General features: G+C 41.0%; 1 protein-coding gene across 1 annotated transcript in view; it reads left to right on the forward strand.

Annotated features, from left to right (window-relative positions):
* The window catches only part of ADAMTS16 (ADAM metallopeptidase with thrombospondin type 1 motif 16), a 508,970-nt gene that overhangs the window by 279,479 nt on the left and 211,942 nt on the right, over positions 1–17,549 (forward strand). The window contains exons 10-11 of the mRNA XM_040433225.1: positions 2,960–3,113; positions 4,583–4,678. Of these exons, the coding sequence (XP_040289159.1) occupies positions 2,960–3,113; positions 4,583–4,678 (250 nt within the window). The remainder of the gene's footprint in view (positions 1–2,959; positions 3,114–4,582; positions 4,679–17,549) is intronic.

Raw genomic sequence — 17,549 nt, forward strand, 5'->3', positions numbered from 1 at the left:
CATATGATGTAGTGGAAAGCAGGAAAAAAATTACAAATGGAGTGGAATTGAAAAAAAAGCAATACTGCCACAGTTTTATAGTTATATATTTTTTTAAGTTCAATGTGCGATAAAGCTGACCAGTTACTTTTATTTTACGGGTCAGTACGAATCCAGCGATACTTTGTATGTATAGTTTTTTTTGAGTTATGATACTGATAACATATCTCCATACTTGTAGTTATGTGTACGGAGATATGTGAGCATTCATTTTTAACACCATGTGTGTTTCAGCCTTCAATAAGGGGCAATTTTTGGAAACTTTGTAATATGAAAAAGCATAACACATACAAAGATGTGGTGTGTTTTTAAACATTCTGGACTAGAGGGTGATCTGGTTCAGGACGAATTGATTAACCGCTTTACGTCCGCCCATAGGATATAAACGTCCTACGGGTGGACGTCTATTTCTGAAAGCACGTTTTAGAACGTCCTTTCAGAAATAGCAGCTGCACGCTAATCGTGCAGCTGCTGATCGGGTTGCCCGCTGTCAGTGACAGCAGGGCAACCCTAAGACAAGGCAGGGACAGTGCCCAGGTGTCCCTGCCTTCTAGATCGCTGCAGACACAGCGCTCACCGAGCGCTGTGTCTGCAGAGAAGGAAGCGCTGTGCGCTTCCTGTTCCGGCACGGCGGTAATGTGACCGCCGTGACCGGAGTGTGCAGGAGCTGTGTGAGGTCTCTCAGAGACCTCGATCAGCCCTGCTCTAAGGCTGTACAGCGCAGGATTGCTGCTGTACAGCCTCTCTAGGGGTGCATTTGTCCTGTAACTGGGGCTACTATGTCAGCCCCAGTTACAGGAGAAATCAACAGTGAAAAAAAAAAAAAAAAAGTGAAGCAAATGTCCCCCAGAGGTCTTGTATGACCTTATGGGGGACGAAAAGTGTAAAATAAAAAAAATAAAAGGTTGAAAAAAAGTTTCACATGTAAAAAAAAAAAAGTTAAAAATAGAAAAAATAAAAAAAAGTATACATATTAGGTATTGCCACGTCCGTAAAAACCAGCTCTATAAAAATATCACATGAGCTAACCCCTCGGGTGAACACCGTAAAAAAAAAAAAAAAAAAAAACTGTGTCAAAACAAGCAATTTTTGTCACCTTGCATCACAAAAGGTGCAACACCAAGTGATCAAAAACGCGTATGTCCCACAAAATAGTACTAATAAAACCGTCACCTCATCCCGCAAAAAATGAGCCCCTACATAAGAAAATCTCTCAAAAAATAAAAAAACTATAGCTCTTAGAACATGGAGACACTAAAACATCATTTTTTTGGTTTCAAAAATGCTATTATTGTGTTAAAGTGAAACAAATAAAAAAAAGTATACATATTAGGTATTGCCGCGTCCGTAAAAACCAGCTCTATAAAAATATCACATGACCTAACCCCTCGGGTGAACACCGTAAAAAAAATATAAAAAAAACTGTGTCAAAACAAGCAATTTTTGTCACCTTGCATCACAAAAGGTGCAACACCAAGTGATCAAAAACGCGTATGTCCCACAAAATAGTACCAATAAAACCGTCACCTCATCCCGCAAAAAATGAGCCCCTACATAAGAAAATCTCTCAAAAAATAAAAAAACTATAGCTCTCAAACATGGACACATTAAAACATAATTTTTTTGTTTCAAAAATGCTATTATTGTGTAAAACTTTAATAAATGAGAGTATACATATTAGGTATCGCCACGTCCGTAACGATCTGCTCTATAAAAATGTCACTTGACTGAACCCCTCAGGTGAACGCTGTAAAAATAAATAAATAGAAACTGTGCTAAAACAACCATTTTTTTGGTCACCTTGCCCCATAAAGTGTTATAATGAATGATCAAAAAATCATATGTACCCAAAAATAGTACTAATAAAACTGGCACCTTATCCCCTAGTTTCCAAAATGGGGTCACTTCTTGGGAGCTTCTACTGTAAGGGTGCATCAGGGGGCTTCAAATGGGACATGGCATCTAAAAACCATGTGGAGTTCCTTTTCTTCTGCGCCCTGCCGTGTGCCCATACAGCAGTTTATGACCACATGTGGGGTGTTTCTGTAAACCGCAGAATCTGAGTAATAAATATTGAGTTTTGTTTGACTGTTAACCATCGATATGTTAAAGAAAAAAATTGATTAAAATGGAAAATCTGCCAAAAAAGTGAAATTTAAAAATTTGATCTCCATTTTCCTTTAATTCTTGTGGAACGCCTAAAGGGTTAACAAAGTTTGTAAAATCGGTTTTGAATACCTTGAGGGGTGTAGTTTCTACAATGGGGTCATTTATGGGGGTATCCACTATGTAGGCCCCACAAAGTGACTTCAGACCTGAACTGGTCCTTATAAAGTGGGTTTTGGCAATTTTCTTATAAATTTGAAGAATTGCTTCTAAACTTCTAAGCCTTCTAACGTCCTAAAAAAATAAAATGACATTTCCAAAATTATGCCAACATAAAGTAGACATATGGGGAATGTTAAATAATAAATATTTTATGAGGTATCACTTTCTGTTTTAAAAGCAGAGAAATTGAAATTTAGAAAATTGCGAATTTTTCGAATTTTTGGGTAAATTTGGGATTTTTTCATAAATAAAGGTGAAATATTTTGACTCAAATTTATGATTATCATGAAGTACAATGTGTCACGAGAAAACAATCTCTGAATGACTTGGATAAATAAAGGCGTTCCAAAGTTATTACCACATAAAGTGAGATATGTCCGTTTTGCAAAATTTGGCCTGGTCAGGAAGGGGGCAAATGGCCCAGATGGCAAGTGGTTAAGGACTGAAAAATTTGAGTCACTGATTTGTCTCTACTGAAGTTATTAGTCTGAGATTCTCAGTTTTGTTTTTATGTAGTATTACACAATATATAGAAAATTAACGTGTTTTCACTAGATAAATCTATCGCAATGTTGACTGTTTTGTCTTACAGCTCTTCTCAAGCCATTTGCCTTGCTGATGTTCCTAAGCCAGGGAAGGAATATAAATATCCTGAAAAGCTTCCAGGAGAATTGTATGATGCCAACACACAGTGCAAGTGGCAGTTTGGAGAGAAGGCCAAGCTCTGTATGCTGGACTTTAAAAAGGCATGGAAATAGAATACATACATCCTTGTACATGTCCACAGTGCCACTGCCCCATTTCTGTTTGCTTCAGTTCCCCATCAGTTTGGAAGTGGATTGGTCCCATGACCGCTGTGGCCAGTTACATGTCTCAGTAGTCATATGAGCTAAAATGGCACACCACTACTAGTGATGTTCTGTTCTAGCCCCCGTGACTGTAATTATAGGACCAAGCCACTTCTGGTGTGCATTGGAAATGACTAGGAACTAAGCAGTGGCACAGGAACTATAGACAGCATTTTTGACAGTTTCCTATCATTGGGGTCGTCTGTTCCTAGGTCAGACAGCATTTATTATGTAGACGGACTGAGCTAGGGTTGGAGCTGAAGAAGGCAGTGGACCCTACAACTACACAGGATAGTTCAGAACTGATTTCATTGTAACAACACAGCATCCACAACCTCTAAAAGATAGAAGGGTTCTCCACTGATGTAGAAGAGGTTTCTTTACTGTAAAAGCTATAAGTTGTCAGTGTCAATGCATTGAAAGGGGTTAAAAAGAACTTTAGTGACTTTCTTGAGTATAACAATAATAATACAGGTCATGGGTACTAGATACTTTAGATGGGCTGTTGATCCAGAAGCTCCATATCAGATTTTTTTTTTTTCCTATGAAAGGGAAAATTGGTTTCTTCCTGATGGGTTTTTAATCTACTTCTGGATGAATACTGCAGGAGAATAGGTTGAATTGAATAGATGTATATCTTTGCAAACAAAATTACTATATCAGTATAAAAAATACATGGTAGGGTAGCCACCTGACCCTGCACTGAGAACTGTATGTGTGTACATTAGATATTTGATGATGAAAATGTGTTACAATTAAGAATACTAGGGATTTATAAAGAATGGGGAGGACAGGGGACAATTCAGTAAATGATGTTCCATCTAACAGCAGTCATGCTAAATGGGTCAGGGGTGGACTGGTGGTGCACATTCTAAAACCCACCCCGTACACTTAACTGACAAATTAATATGCTTAGGCATCTTCCATTTTTGTGCTATTGATGTCTGTTGTTCTGCTCAGCGATAGGAGCAGAACAATGAAAATAATATAATTGGCAGATTCAGCACATATCTGACTCGAACAGTGCCAAACAGATCCCACTGACTATGATGGGGTCCATTGTTTTTCTGTCCAGGAGTCCATTTTTAGTAGAGAAAAAGTCCTTAGCTGACAAAAATGATCATCAATTTGCCACGAAAATGAAGTAAATTAGGTGCCATTGTTTTGTTTTTTTTTGTTTGTTTTTGGCATTTCACAGAACAGCCATGTTGTAAACTAGAATTTATACATTAGCCCCAGCATGCTTTAAAATATATACATTTATTGCAATATTTTAAGAAAAGCACAACTTCCTGAACTGACTTGCTCCCTTTAAATATATTTATTGGTACATGGACTGTATACTTATCTCTCTCTTTTCAATATAGGATATATGTAAAGCACTTTGGTGTCACAGAATTGGAAGAAAATGTGAGACAAAATTTATGCCAGCAGCAGAAGGCACAACATGTGGGCATGATATGGTAAGGAGATTGTAGTCTTATGCAGTCTTTTAGCTGTCAGTATAAAAATGAATAACATGAGAAAGTGTTCTGTGAAACGAGTGTTGGGAAATGACTCGTTTTCTTTCACGCTTAAATACTTCATGTCTTTATTACTATATGTATATTGTGTCACTATCTGTATAATATTATACATCTCTAAAGGTTTCTTATTTGTACTGAAAATTCGGCCTCAGAAAAGGTCAAAGGGGCACTTGATGTGAGAAGAATGCTGTTCTCGGAGTCTGTAAACTTTTCTCAAATCCTCTCAATGACTTGTATCATTGATTCTTTGAGAGATGCTCTACTATCCTTACAGCAACATCTAGGTTAATTAGGTAAAAATATCTATTTGTCCAGTTGAGGTGCCTCTCTACAAGATTTCTATAACACATTCTTATAAAAATGTAATACCAGTCAGAAATCAATAAATCACCTACTCGGATATCAAATGGTACCACAGACTAGAGCTGTAGCAAGACTTTCCATCTGTAAAAATACAGTTCATTACTCTATCCTTTTATCTAAATACCCTGGCCAAGGTTAAGCACCTACTCTGACAACCAGGAGCCACAGTAGGCACACATCTGTAATTATGGCCATTCCATAGACCAAGTGGAAATAATGCACAATACCCTTATGCTAAGGTGCAAAAACAAGAATTGAGTGTTTAGGATTTCCCTGGCTTCTCATTCGCTTTTCTTTTTTCTCCATTGAAATGTGCATGATAGGCTGAACAGAGGATGCTGGACATAGCTTTATGGCCAGCTTAAGAATTTATCTCAAAATGTGTCTATAACCAACTTCTCTATTCTTCTTGTGATCTACTATTATCCGCCTCTCTCATAAATTCCCCTCGTGCATGAGGGGAACAACTCTTAACCCTTTCATGACCAAAGGTCATTAATGCCCCAGTGTCCAGGTCAAAATTTTCAAATCTGACATGCGTCACTTTATGTGGTAATACCTTCGGAATACTTTTATTTAGCCAAAAGTTTTCTCGTAACACATTGTACTTCATGACAGTCATAAATTTGAGTCAATATATTTCACCTTTATTTCTGAAAAAATCCCAAATTTACCAAAAACGTTGAAAAATTTGCAATTTTCTAAATTTCTATTTATCTGCTTCTAAAACAGATAGTGATACCTCATAAAATATTTATTACTTAACATTCCCCATATGTATACTTTATGTTGGCATCATTTTGGAAATGTCATTTTATAGTTTTAGGACGTTACAAGGCTTAGAAGTTTAGAAACAATTCTTAATATTTTTAAGAAAATTTCCAAAACCCACTTTTTAAGGACCTGTTCAGGTCTGAAGTCACTTTGTGGGGCTTACATAGTCGATACCCCCCCATAAATGACCCACCCTTTAGGTGTTCCACAAGAATTAAAGGAAAATGGAGATGAAATTTCTAAATTTCACTTTTTTGGCAGATTTTCCATTTTATTACATTTTTTTCTTTAACACATTGAGAGTTAACAGCCAAACAAAACTCAATATTTATTGCCCTGATTCTGCGGTTTACAGAAACACACCACATGTGGTCGTAAACTGATGTAAGGGCACACGGCAGGGCACAGAAGGAAAGGAACGCCATATGGTTTTTGGAAGGCAGATTTTGCTGGACTGGTTTTTAGATGCCATGTCCCATTTAAAGCCCCCCTAATGCACCCCTACAGTAGAAACTCCCAAAAAGTGACCCCATTTTGGAAACTACAGGATAAGGTGCCAGTTTTATTGGTACTATTTTGGGGTACATATGATTTTTAATTGCTCTATATAATATTTAATTGCTCATTTTTTGTGGGGCAAGGTAACAAATGGCTGTTTTGGCACCGTTTTGTTATTTTTTATATTTTACAAGATTCATCTGACAGGGTAGATCATGTGCTATTTTTATACAGCAGGTTGTTACAGATGCAGTGATATTAAATATGTCTACTTTCTTTGTTTGTTTCAGTTTTACATAATAAAGCATTTTTGAAAAAGAAATTACGTTTTTGTGTGTCCATTTTCTGAACGCCATATATTTTTTATTTTTCTGCCGATCGTCTTGTGCAGGGGCTCGTTTTTTGCAGAAAGAGTTGAGGTTTTTATTGGTACTATTTTTGGGTACATATGATTTTTTGATCATTCATTATTACACTTTATGGGGCAAGGTGACCAAAAAATTAGCTGTTTTGGAACAGTTTTTATTTATTTATTTTTACAGCGTTCATCTGAGGGGTTAGGTCATGAGACATTTTTATAGAGTAGATTGTTACGGACGTGGCAATACCTAATATGTATACTTTGTCTTATTTATTTAAGTTTTACACAATAATAGCATTTCTGAAACCCCAAAAATTATGTTTTAGTGTCTCCATAGTCTGAGAGCCATAGCTTTTTTATTTTTTGGGCGATTATCTTAAATAGGGTATCATTTTTTGCGGGATGAGGTGACGGTTTGATTGGTACTATTTTAGAGTGTATACGCCTTTTTGATCGCTTGGTGTTGCAATTTTTGTGATGTAAGGTGACAAAAATGGCATTTTTTTCACAGTTTTTATTTTTATTTTTTTATGGTGTTTATTGGACGGGGTCGATCATGTGATATATTTATAGAGACGGTCGTTACGAACGCGGTGATATCTAATATATGTGTTTTTTCTTTTTTTTTGCATTTTTTATAGGAAAAGGCTATTTTTTTTTTTTATTTACATTTTTATTTATTTATTTTTACTTTTATTATTTTCACTTTTTTTTTTTATCAAGTCCCTCTTGGATCTTGAAGATCCAATGTGGCTGATGGCTGTACTATACTTTGCAATGCTCTTGCATTGCAAAGTATAATACTACCAGATGTCCTGTAGGTGACAACACCGGACGCCTTTGCAAAGCGTCCGGTTGCCATGGCAACCATCGGGCGATGCAATCCCAGCGCAGCAGCCCCGATGGTGGAGAGAGGGAGCCCACTCCCTCTATTAACCCCATGGATGCCGCTACCGCGGCATCTTAGGGGTTACCGCAGAGTGTCAGCATAGAGCTGACACTCGCTGCTGAGGGCGGCGGCTCAGGAATGGAGCCGCTGCCATCAAACACAGCAGGGGGACCGCATCGGGGGCAGGGGGCACAAATGGGGCATGGCTGAAAACTGTGGTACGGCCAGCATGGAGGGGGCACAGATGGGGGCAGGATAAATGTATTCGGCGGAGAGGGGGCGGACCGCATCAGGGGCACGATACATGGATGGGGGGCGGGGACGAACCGCATCAGGGGCAGGCAGAGGCAGGGCTCACGGTGGTGGTGGGGGGTTGGAGGCGCACAGGAAGGGGGCACAGATCGGGGGCTTCAGGACATATTACCTCATTTCAGGCTCTGATCTGCAGAGCACAGATCAGAGCCTGAAACCGGCATTTTAGCACTGCCGCGATCCAATTGGTTAGTCTGCAGCGCTTGGATTAAAGAGCTGGCTTGATGTTTATACACGTGGTAGCTGCACGGGCATGTGCAAATATCGCGTATATAAACGGATTGCAGTCGTGAAGGGGTTAAGGTTACTTACACACTAGCATTTTTGCTAAATTCGGCAGAGCTCAGGAAAAAAGCTTTGGTTACTGATAATACAACTTTCTGCATCCGTTATAAACGGATTCGGTTGTATTATCTTTAACATGGCCAAGACGGATCCATCATGAACTCCATTGAAAGTCAATGGGGGACGGATCAGTTTTCTGTTGTGTCAGAGTTAAACAAATCCGTCCCCATTGTGGGTCATGATGGATCCGTCTTGCTCCACATCCCATGACGGAAAGAAAACCGCAGCTTGCTGTGGTTTGCTCTCCAGTATGGGAATGCAACCAAGCGGAATGGAAGGCTTTTTGGAGCATTTCGTTCTGTTCAGTTATGTTTTGTCCTCATTGACAACGAATAGGGACAGAACGGAAACGTTTTTCTTCGTTATTGAAATCCTATGACGGAACTTAATACCGGAAAATAGAAATGCTAGTGTGAAAGTAGCCTAACACTGTAGTTCTTATTTTACGTTGTTTGAAACTTAGATGGTTGCCTCGTTTAGCCTATGATGACATTGCAATCATAATAAATCCCTAGGTCAGATCCATTTAGTCATTTTATACATCCAAATTCCTTTAAATTTAACAAATGAACTATCAAAATATCTGTGATGTAGAAGTCAGTAATTTCTCTGATTTGAAAGCATACTCACATGAAATGGAAATGGTGTGCGACAGAGACTGTACCATTGCCACACAGCAAAAACCATGGCATGTAGGCACATGTGTTTTTGTTGAGTTTTATCTTAATTAATTTGTAGAGGACCCTCGACGTACATGTATGGCGCTGGTGGACGTGGCTTAAGGACCAGCGCCGTACATGTACGGCTGGCTGATTGGGCGGGTGCAGGAGCTGCGCCCGCCCGATCAGCTGGGCAACTGCTGCATACACCGGCATTGGTGAAAACACTGATGCCGGCGTATTAACCCCTTGTATTCCATGCAGAGTGTTCTCGGAAGGTACGGGTGCCCTCCGCTTCCCCATCGGGTCCCCGCTCTGCAGTGGTGGGACCCGATGGCAGAGAAGGCAGCCCGATGCTTTCCATAGGCATCAGAGCTTCCCTTCTACGGAAGCCTGTGAGATCCAGCCAATGCATTACAATACAGGTTGTATTGTAATGCATTGCAGAGGGGATCAGACCCCAGAAGTTGAAGTCCCAGAGTGGGACAATAATAAAAAGTAAAAAAAAAAAGTAAGTGTTTTTCATAATAAAAAAAATATATAGTTTCAAGTAAAAAAATTTAAAAAATTTCCCAAAATAAAACCAGACATATTCGGTATTGCCGCATCCGTAACGACCAGCTCTATAAAAATATCACATGATCCACCCCCTCACCTAAAAGCCGTAGAAAAAATAAAATAAAAACTGTGCTAAAACAATAATTTTTTTGTCACCTTACATCACAAAAAGTGCAACACCAAGCGATCAGAAAGGCATATGCCCCCCAAAATAGTACCAATCAAACCGTCACCTCATCCCGCAAAAAATGAGCCCCTGCATAAAATAATGGGGCAAAAATTTTTTAAGAATATGGCTCTCTCAGAATATGGAGACACTAAAACATGATTTTTTTTTTGTTTCAAAAATGCTTTTATTGTGTAAAACTTAAATAAATAATAAAAAATTATGCATATTAGGTATTTCCGCGCCTGTAACAAACTGCTGTATAAAAATATCACATGATCTAACACAGTCGCTCAAAAAAAAAAATAAATATGGCTTTCAGAATATGGAGACACTAAAAAATCTTATTTGGTATTTTCGCATCCGTAACAACTGGCTCTATAAAAAATAGTACATGATCTAACCTGTCAGATGAACATTGTAAAAAACAAAAAATAAAAACGGTGCCAAAACAGCTATTTTTTGTTACCTTGCCTCACAAAAAGCGTAATATAGAGCAACCAAAAATCATATGTACCCTAAAATAGTACCAACAAAACTACCACTTTATCCTATAGTTTCCAAAATGGGGTCACTTTTTTGGAGTCCCTACTCTACGGGTGCATTAAGGGGTCTTCAAATGTGACATGGCAACTTAAAATTATCCCAGTGAAATCTGCCCTCCAAAAACCACATGGCACTCCTTTCCTTCTGCACCCTGCCGTGTGCCCGTACAGCAGTTTACGATTACAAATGGGCTGTTTCTGTAAACTACAGAATCAGGGTAATAAATCCTGAGTTTTATTTGGCTGTTAACCCTTGCTTTGTTACTGGAAAAAAATGGATAAAAATGGAAAATCTGCCAAAAAAAGTGAAATTCTGAAATTTCATCTACATATTCCTTTAATTCTTGTGGTATGCAAAATAACCGGGACCCCAGTTATGGGTCTTCAACACAGTGAAAGCCAGATAACCCCCTTTAATTCTTGAGGAACACCTAAAGGGTTAACAAAGTTTGTAAAATACCTTGAGGGGTGTAGTTTCTAAAATGTTGACATTTATGGGTGGTTTCTATTATGTAAGCCCCACAAAGTGACTTCAGACCTGAACTGGTCCTTAAAAAGTGGGTTTTGGAAATGTTCTGAAAAATTTCTAAATTTGCTTCTAAACTTCTAAGCCTTCTAACGTCCCCAATAAATAAAATAGCATTCACAAAATGATCCAAACATGAAGTAGACATATGGGAAATGTAAAGTAATAACTATTATGAGGTATCACTATCTATTTTAAAAGCAGAGAAATTGAAATTTGGAAAGTTGCGAATAAATTTTTTGGGTACATTTGGGATTTAAAAAAAAAAAAAAAAAAAAATATTGACTGAAATTCACCACTATCATGAAGCACAATGTGTCACGAGTAGAGTTGAGCAAACCCGAACTGTAAAGTTCGGGTTCGTACCAAACTTTAGGGTTTTCGGCACCTGGTCCCGAACCCGAACATTTACGTAAAAGTTCGTGTTCGGTGTTAGGCGATTTTTATGGCGCTTTTTGAAAGGCTGCAAAGCAGCCAATCAACAAGCTTCATACTACTTGCCCCAAAAGGCCATCACAGCCATGCCTACTATTGGCATGGCTGTGATTGGCCAACTGCAGCATGTGACCCAGCCTCTATTTAAGCTGGAGTCACGTAGCGCCGCCCGTCACTCTGCTCGGATTAGTGTAAGGAGAGGCTGCAGCTGCTGTGAGGGAGAGATCAGGGAGAAATCTTATCAAGAACTGGTTTATGTACTCAGCGATCTACAGAAAAAATGTTTTGTGGGTGCAGTGCACAATTTTTTTAAGCCTGCCCTGAGCCAACTACTGCTGAAAACGAACTTTTTTTTCTTCAGTTAGTCAATATCAATACATGATCGGCAGCCATTTTATGCAACGATAGTGCACCAGCATAGGCTATCTGCAAGTCCAGAAATACAGCTTTGGCATACTGGGGTGAAAAAAACCCTCTAATATACTGCACATCTGGGATTAGACAAGCATAAGTGACTGTCACATTTAGGACAGAAATACAGCTTTTTGGTTAGGGTGAAAAAACCCTCTAATATACTGCACATCTGGGATTACACGTGCATAAGTGACTGTCACATTTAGGCCAGAAATACGGCTTTGGAATACTGGGGTGAAAAAATCCTCTCATATACTGCACATCTGGGATTACACGTGCATAAGTGACTATCACATTTAGGCCATAAATACGGCTTTGGCACAATGGGGTAAAATACCCTCTAATATACTGCACATCTGGGATTACACGTGCATAAGTGACTGTCACATTTAGGACAGAAATACAGCTTTTTGGTTAGGGTTAAAAAACACTCTAATATACTGCACATCTGGTATTAGACGTGCATAAGTGACTGTCACATTTAGGCCATAAATACAGCTTTTTGGTTACTGGGGTGAAAAAAGCCTCTGATATACTGCACATCTGGGATAAGACGTGCATAAGTGAGTGTCACATTTAGGCCACAAATACCGCTGTCATATAGAGTTTAAAAAAAAATATAGAGTGCAATACCCTACATCAGGGTTTATATTTGCGGTTAATTATTTTTAACATACTTAACCACTTTTTACTTTGCATTGTGAATGCTAACTATGAGGCAAACATCTAATAAGGGACACGGTCATGGTCGTGGTGGTGTTGGTGGAGCCTCTGGTGCAGGGAGAGGACGTGGCCATTCTGCCACAGCTACACGTCCTACTGAACCTACTACCTCAGGTCCCAGTAGCCGCCAGAATCTACAGCGATATTTGGTCGGGCCTTTCTAAGGATGGTAAGGCCTAAGCAAGTACAGGCGCTAGTCAATTGGGTGGCCGACAGTGGATCCAGCACTATTTTAAGTAATTTCCCTATCCACATTTGTTTACAGAACAGTTGTCATGCTCTTAAGCACATTTTTATGCCTTTTGCAGCCCTCTAGCCCTTTCCAGGACTATTTTAGAGCCATTTTAGTGCCCAAAAGTTCAGGTCCCTATTGACTTCAATGGGGTTCGGGTTCGGGGTCAAGTTCGGCCAAACCTGCCGAACTTGAACATCCAGGTGTCCGCTCAACTCTAGTCACGAGAAAAAAAAATCTCTGAATGGATTGGATCAGTAAAAGTGTTCCAAAGCTATTACCACATAAAGTGACACATGTCAAATTTCAAAAAAACGGCCTGGTCCTTAAGGTGAAAAATGTCGGGGTCCTGAAGGGGTTAAGGATGCAGTTTTAGAAACAAAATAGTTCTAGCAGTATGTTCTTAGGATTAAAAAAACTGCAGCAAGCCCTAAAAAGGGATGTGCTTCAACCACACTGTATGAATAGGACTTCACTACAGTGTAACCACATCATCACATCACCACAATGGCAAAAACAAGATTTTTGTGGACTCACCTGTAAAATCTCTTTCTCGCTGAGTTTTCATTGGGGGACACAGGAACGTGGGTATAGCTTGCTGCTGCCACTAGGAGGCGACACTAGGCTAGAACTGTTAACTCCTCCCCTGCAGGCTATACCCCCTCCAGCCAGGAGAGAACATATCAGTTTGTGCCCAAGCAGTAGGAGTAGGAGAAAGAAACAAGAAGAATAAAAATACACAACAAAAGCCAGTGGTCCGAACCAAACTGAAACCGATTGCTAAACATTAGCGTCAAAAGGAAATATCCATACTAGGTGGGTGCTGTGTCCCCCAATGAAAACTCAGTGAGAAAAAGATTTTACAGGTGAGTCCACAACAATCTAATTTTCTCGCTCGTTATCATTGGGGGACATAGGACCGTTGGATGTCCCAAAGCAGTCCACGGGGAGGGAAGAAAAAACGCTCTCATAGAAGCTCAGGACACTGCCGCCTGCAAGACCTTGCGGCCCAAGGCAGCATCCGCCGATGTGAAAGAGTGCACCTGCTAGAACTTGGTGAACGTGTGCAAGGAGGACCAAGTCACCGCCTTGCACAGTTGGGGAGCCGAAGCCCGATGACGGCGAGTCCAAGAAGCGGCAACCGCCCTGGTTGAATGAGCCGTGACGCTGAGGGGCGGAACCTTGTCCCGGGAGCGGTACGCCTCGTGATGGTAGAACGAATCCACCTAGCGATCGTCACCTTGGAGGCCACCAAGCCCTTGCGAGGGCCTTCAGGAATGACGAACAAGGCGTCCGTACGCCAGATGGAGAGCATGCTCTCGAGGATGTGATGGAGAAGGGCAGAACGAAGGGAGAACAATATCTTGGTTAAGATGATAGGCCGAGACTACCTTCGGCTGAAAAGAAGGTATCAGGCGAAGCACCGCCTTGTCTTGGTGCAGAATTAGAAAGGGCTCCTTACAAGAAAGCACTGCTAATTCCGAAACCCGCCTAATGGATGTGATAGCCACTAGGAATGTCACCTTCCAGGAGAGCAAACGGGGTGACACTGAGTGGCGAGGCTCAAAGGGAGCCGATTGTAGTGCCCCCAGTATGAGGTTTAAGTCCCAAACGGGGACATGTTGAGGATACGGGGGGACGGTGTGAGCCACCCCCTGAAGAAAGGTCTTAACCGGGCCCCACAAGGCCAAGGGGCGCTGGAAATAAAATCTACAGCGTAGAGATTGGACCTTTCAGGGAACTAAGGGCAAGACCTAAGTCCAAACCTTCTTGCAGGATAAGGAAAGAACGGTGGGCAGTGAGAACCGCATAGGGGGAAGGTTACGTTTCTTGCAAAACCGCAGGAAAGAAAGCCGGCAAAAATGAATTAAGCCCTACAGTTGGGAGCTCATCCTGGATCTCCTGATTCCCTTGCGATGCGGCCCGCCAAGTATGGGCCCCGTTAACCCCTGATTTGCTGCCCAGAAATACCGCTGCCAATGCCAGCTGGCCCAGGGAACAGTTAACCCCGTAAGTCTCCCAACTTTGCTGCCATTATTATGGGATTAGACCCTGTATGTGCCAAATTGGGAGCAGTAAGGGGGAGGGGAATACTTACCTCCTCCGGTTTACTCACCCATCTTCATCCTTTTCTCTTCACCCTCCCTAAGTGGACCCGCAGGGTCACGTCTTCCAGCAGGGTCACCACCTCAGCAGCTGGCATCGGAGTGGCAAGAGTCTGGAATGGCGGGAGGGTCTTGTATTCTGGCGGCCTTAGGTGACCCTTTGGCTGTTGGGAAGCAGGGGAGCTGGGCTGCCCTGGATCCTCCTTTTGCTTCTGTGGGGAGGTCGAGCGGTGAGAGAATCCAACACCGGCCTTGCTCCCCGGGTTAACAGAGAGGCTGGGCGACTCTGTTTCCCAAACCTAAAAGGGAAAAAGGAAAAATCAAAAATCAAACGAAGAAGCCATCCTGCTTAAGGCAGGGAGGTCTGCCTCCTACGAACACTAAGCTAAAACTGATATGCTCTCTCCTGGCTGGAGGGGGTATAGCCTGCAGGGGAGGAGTTAACAGTTCTAGCCTAGTGTCACCTCCTAGTAGCAGCAGCAAGCTATACCCACGGTCCTGTGTCCCCCAATGATAACGAGCGAGAAATGTTATGTTCATACAATATGGCCTAGTATTCTTCTAACCATCGTAGATGCCTACTAGTCTCCCTTAAGGTCTCCCTTAAATAGTTTCTTTCCACACCAAATAATTTAGCAAATCTTCCTTCGTGCTTCAACCTATCTATTCACCTATTTCCTTGGGTGTCTCACCCTTGAATCATATCCTTCTCTACTTTATGCCCTCCTTCACCTTAAAATGTGCCTAATCTTTTGAGCATTTTTATTAACCTCTTGCCGTCACACTAACGCCGATAGGCGTCAGTGCAGCGGCGCTCTTAGGTCTCATTGACGCCTATTGGCGTCATCTCGTGAGACCCGAGATTTCACGTGAACGCGCGCGCGTTCACAGCGGCGCGCTGCTCGGAAGTTATACTACAGCCTGCCAGCGCTGATCATTCGCTGGCAGGCTGTAGATGTTAAAAAAATCGCATCAGAAAGGTATATTAGATGCTGTTTTGTTAACCGCGTCTGATATACCTGCTACCTGGTCCTCTGGTGGTCCCTTTTGCTTGGATCGACCACCAGAGGACACAGGCAGCTCTGTAAGTAGCACCAAGCACTACACTACACACACACTCCCCGTCACTTATTAACCCCTTATTAACCCCTGATCACTCCATATAGACTCCCTAATCACCCCCCTGTCATTGATCACCCCCCTGTAAGGCTCCATTCAGACGTCCATATGTGTTTTGCGGATCCGCGGATCCGCAAAACACGGACACAGGCAATGTGCTTTCCGCATTTTGCGGATCCGCACATTGCCAGAACTATATAGAAAACGCCTTTCTCACACACAGTATGGGTATATGTAAAACTACACCCCAAAACACATTGCCCTACTTCTCCTGAGTACGGCGATACCACATGTGTGACACTTTTTTGCAGCCTAGGTGTGCAAAGGGGGCCAAATTCCAATGAGTACCTTTTAGGAGGGCATTTTTAGACATTTGGATTCCAGACTTCTTCTCACGCTTTAGGGCCCCTAAAATGCCAGGGCAGTATAAATACCCCACAAGTGACCCCATTTTGGAAAGAAAACACCCCAAGGTATTCCGTGAGGGGCATGGCGAGTTCATGTAAAATTTTATTTTTTGTCCCAAGTTAGTGGAATATGAGACTTTGTAATAAAAAATAAAAAATAATAATCATATCCCGCTAACTTGTGCCAAAAAAAAAAAAAACTTCTATGAACTCGCCATGCCCCTCACGGAATACCTTGGGGTGTCTTCTTTCCAAAATGGCATTTTAGGGGCCCTAAAGCGTGAGAAGTAGTTTGGAATCCAAATGCGTAAAAATGCCCTGTGAAATCCTAAAGGTACTCATTGGAATTTGGACCCCTTTGCGCAATGTCACATATGTGGTATTGCCGTACTCAGAAGAAGTAGGGCAATGTGTTTTGGGGTGTATTTTTACATATACCCATACTGTGTGTGAGAAATATCTCTGTAAATGACAACTAAAAATTTTAACATTTTAAAATGTTTTATACAAAGTTGTCAATTTACAGAGATTTTTCTCTCACCCAGCATGGGTATATGTAAAAATACACCCCAAAACACATTGCTTCTTCTGAGTACGGCGATGCCACATGTGACACTTTTTTGCAGCCTAGGTGCGTAAAGGGGCCGAAAGTCCAACGAGTACCTTTAGGCTTTACAGGGTTGCTCACAATTTAGCCCCGACCAAAATTCCAGAACAGTAAACACACCCCACAAATGACCCCATTTCGGAAAGTAGACACCCCAAGGTATTCACTGAGGGGCATAGTGAGTCCGTGGGAGATTTTAATTTTTTTTGCCAGAAGTTAGCAGAAATGGAAACTTTATTATTTTATTTTTTTCCTCCGAAAGTGTCATTTTCCGCTAACTTGTGAAAAAAAATTTAATCATACATAAACTCACCATGCCCCTCCGTGAATACTTTGTGGTGTCTTCTTTCTAAAATGGGGTCATTTGGGGGGTATTTATACTATCCTGGCATTCTAGCACCTCAAGAAACATGACAGGTGCTCAGAAAGTCAGAGCTGCTTCAAAATGCGGAAATTCACATTTTTGTACCATAGTTGTAAACGCTATAACCTTTGCTCAAACCAATAAATATACACTTATTGGATTTTTTTTTTAATCAAAGACATGTAGCACAATAAATTCTGACACAGACTTGTATAGAAATGTAATTATATTTGAACAATTTTACCAGAAAAAAAAATACACTTTTTTTGAGAAAATTGCGGCCTATTTTGATTAATATCAGAAAAACGAAAAATCTCAGCAGCAATCAAATGCCACCAAAAGAAAGCTGTATTTGTAAGAAGAAAAGGAGGTAAAATTAATTTGGGTGCCAAGTTGCATGACCGAG

Source organism: Bufo bufo, chromosome 5 (genome assembly GCF_905171765.1).
Source record: "Bufo bufo chromosome 5, aBufBuf1.1, whole genome shotgun sequence".
Lineage (NCBI taxonomy): Eukaryota > Metazoa > Chordata > Amphibia > Anura > Bufonidae > Bufo > Bufo bufo.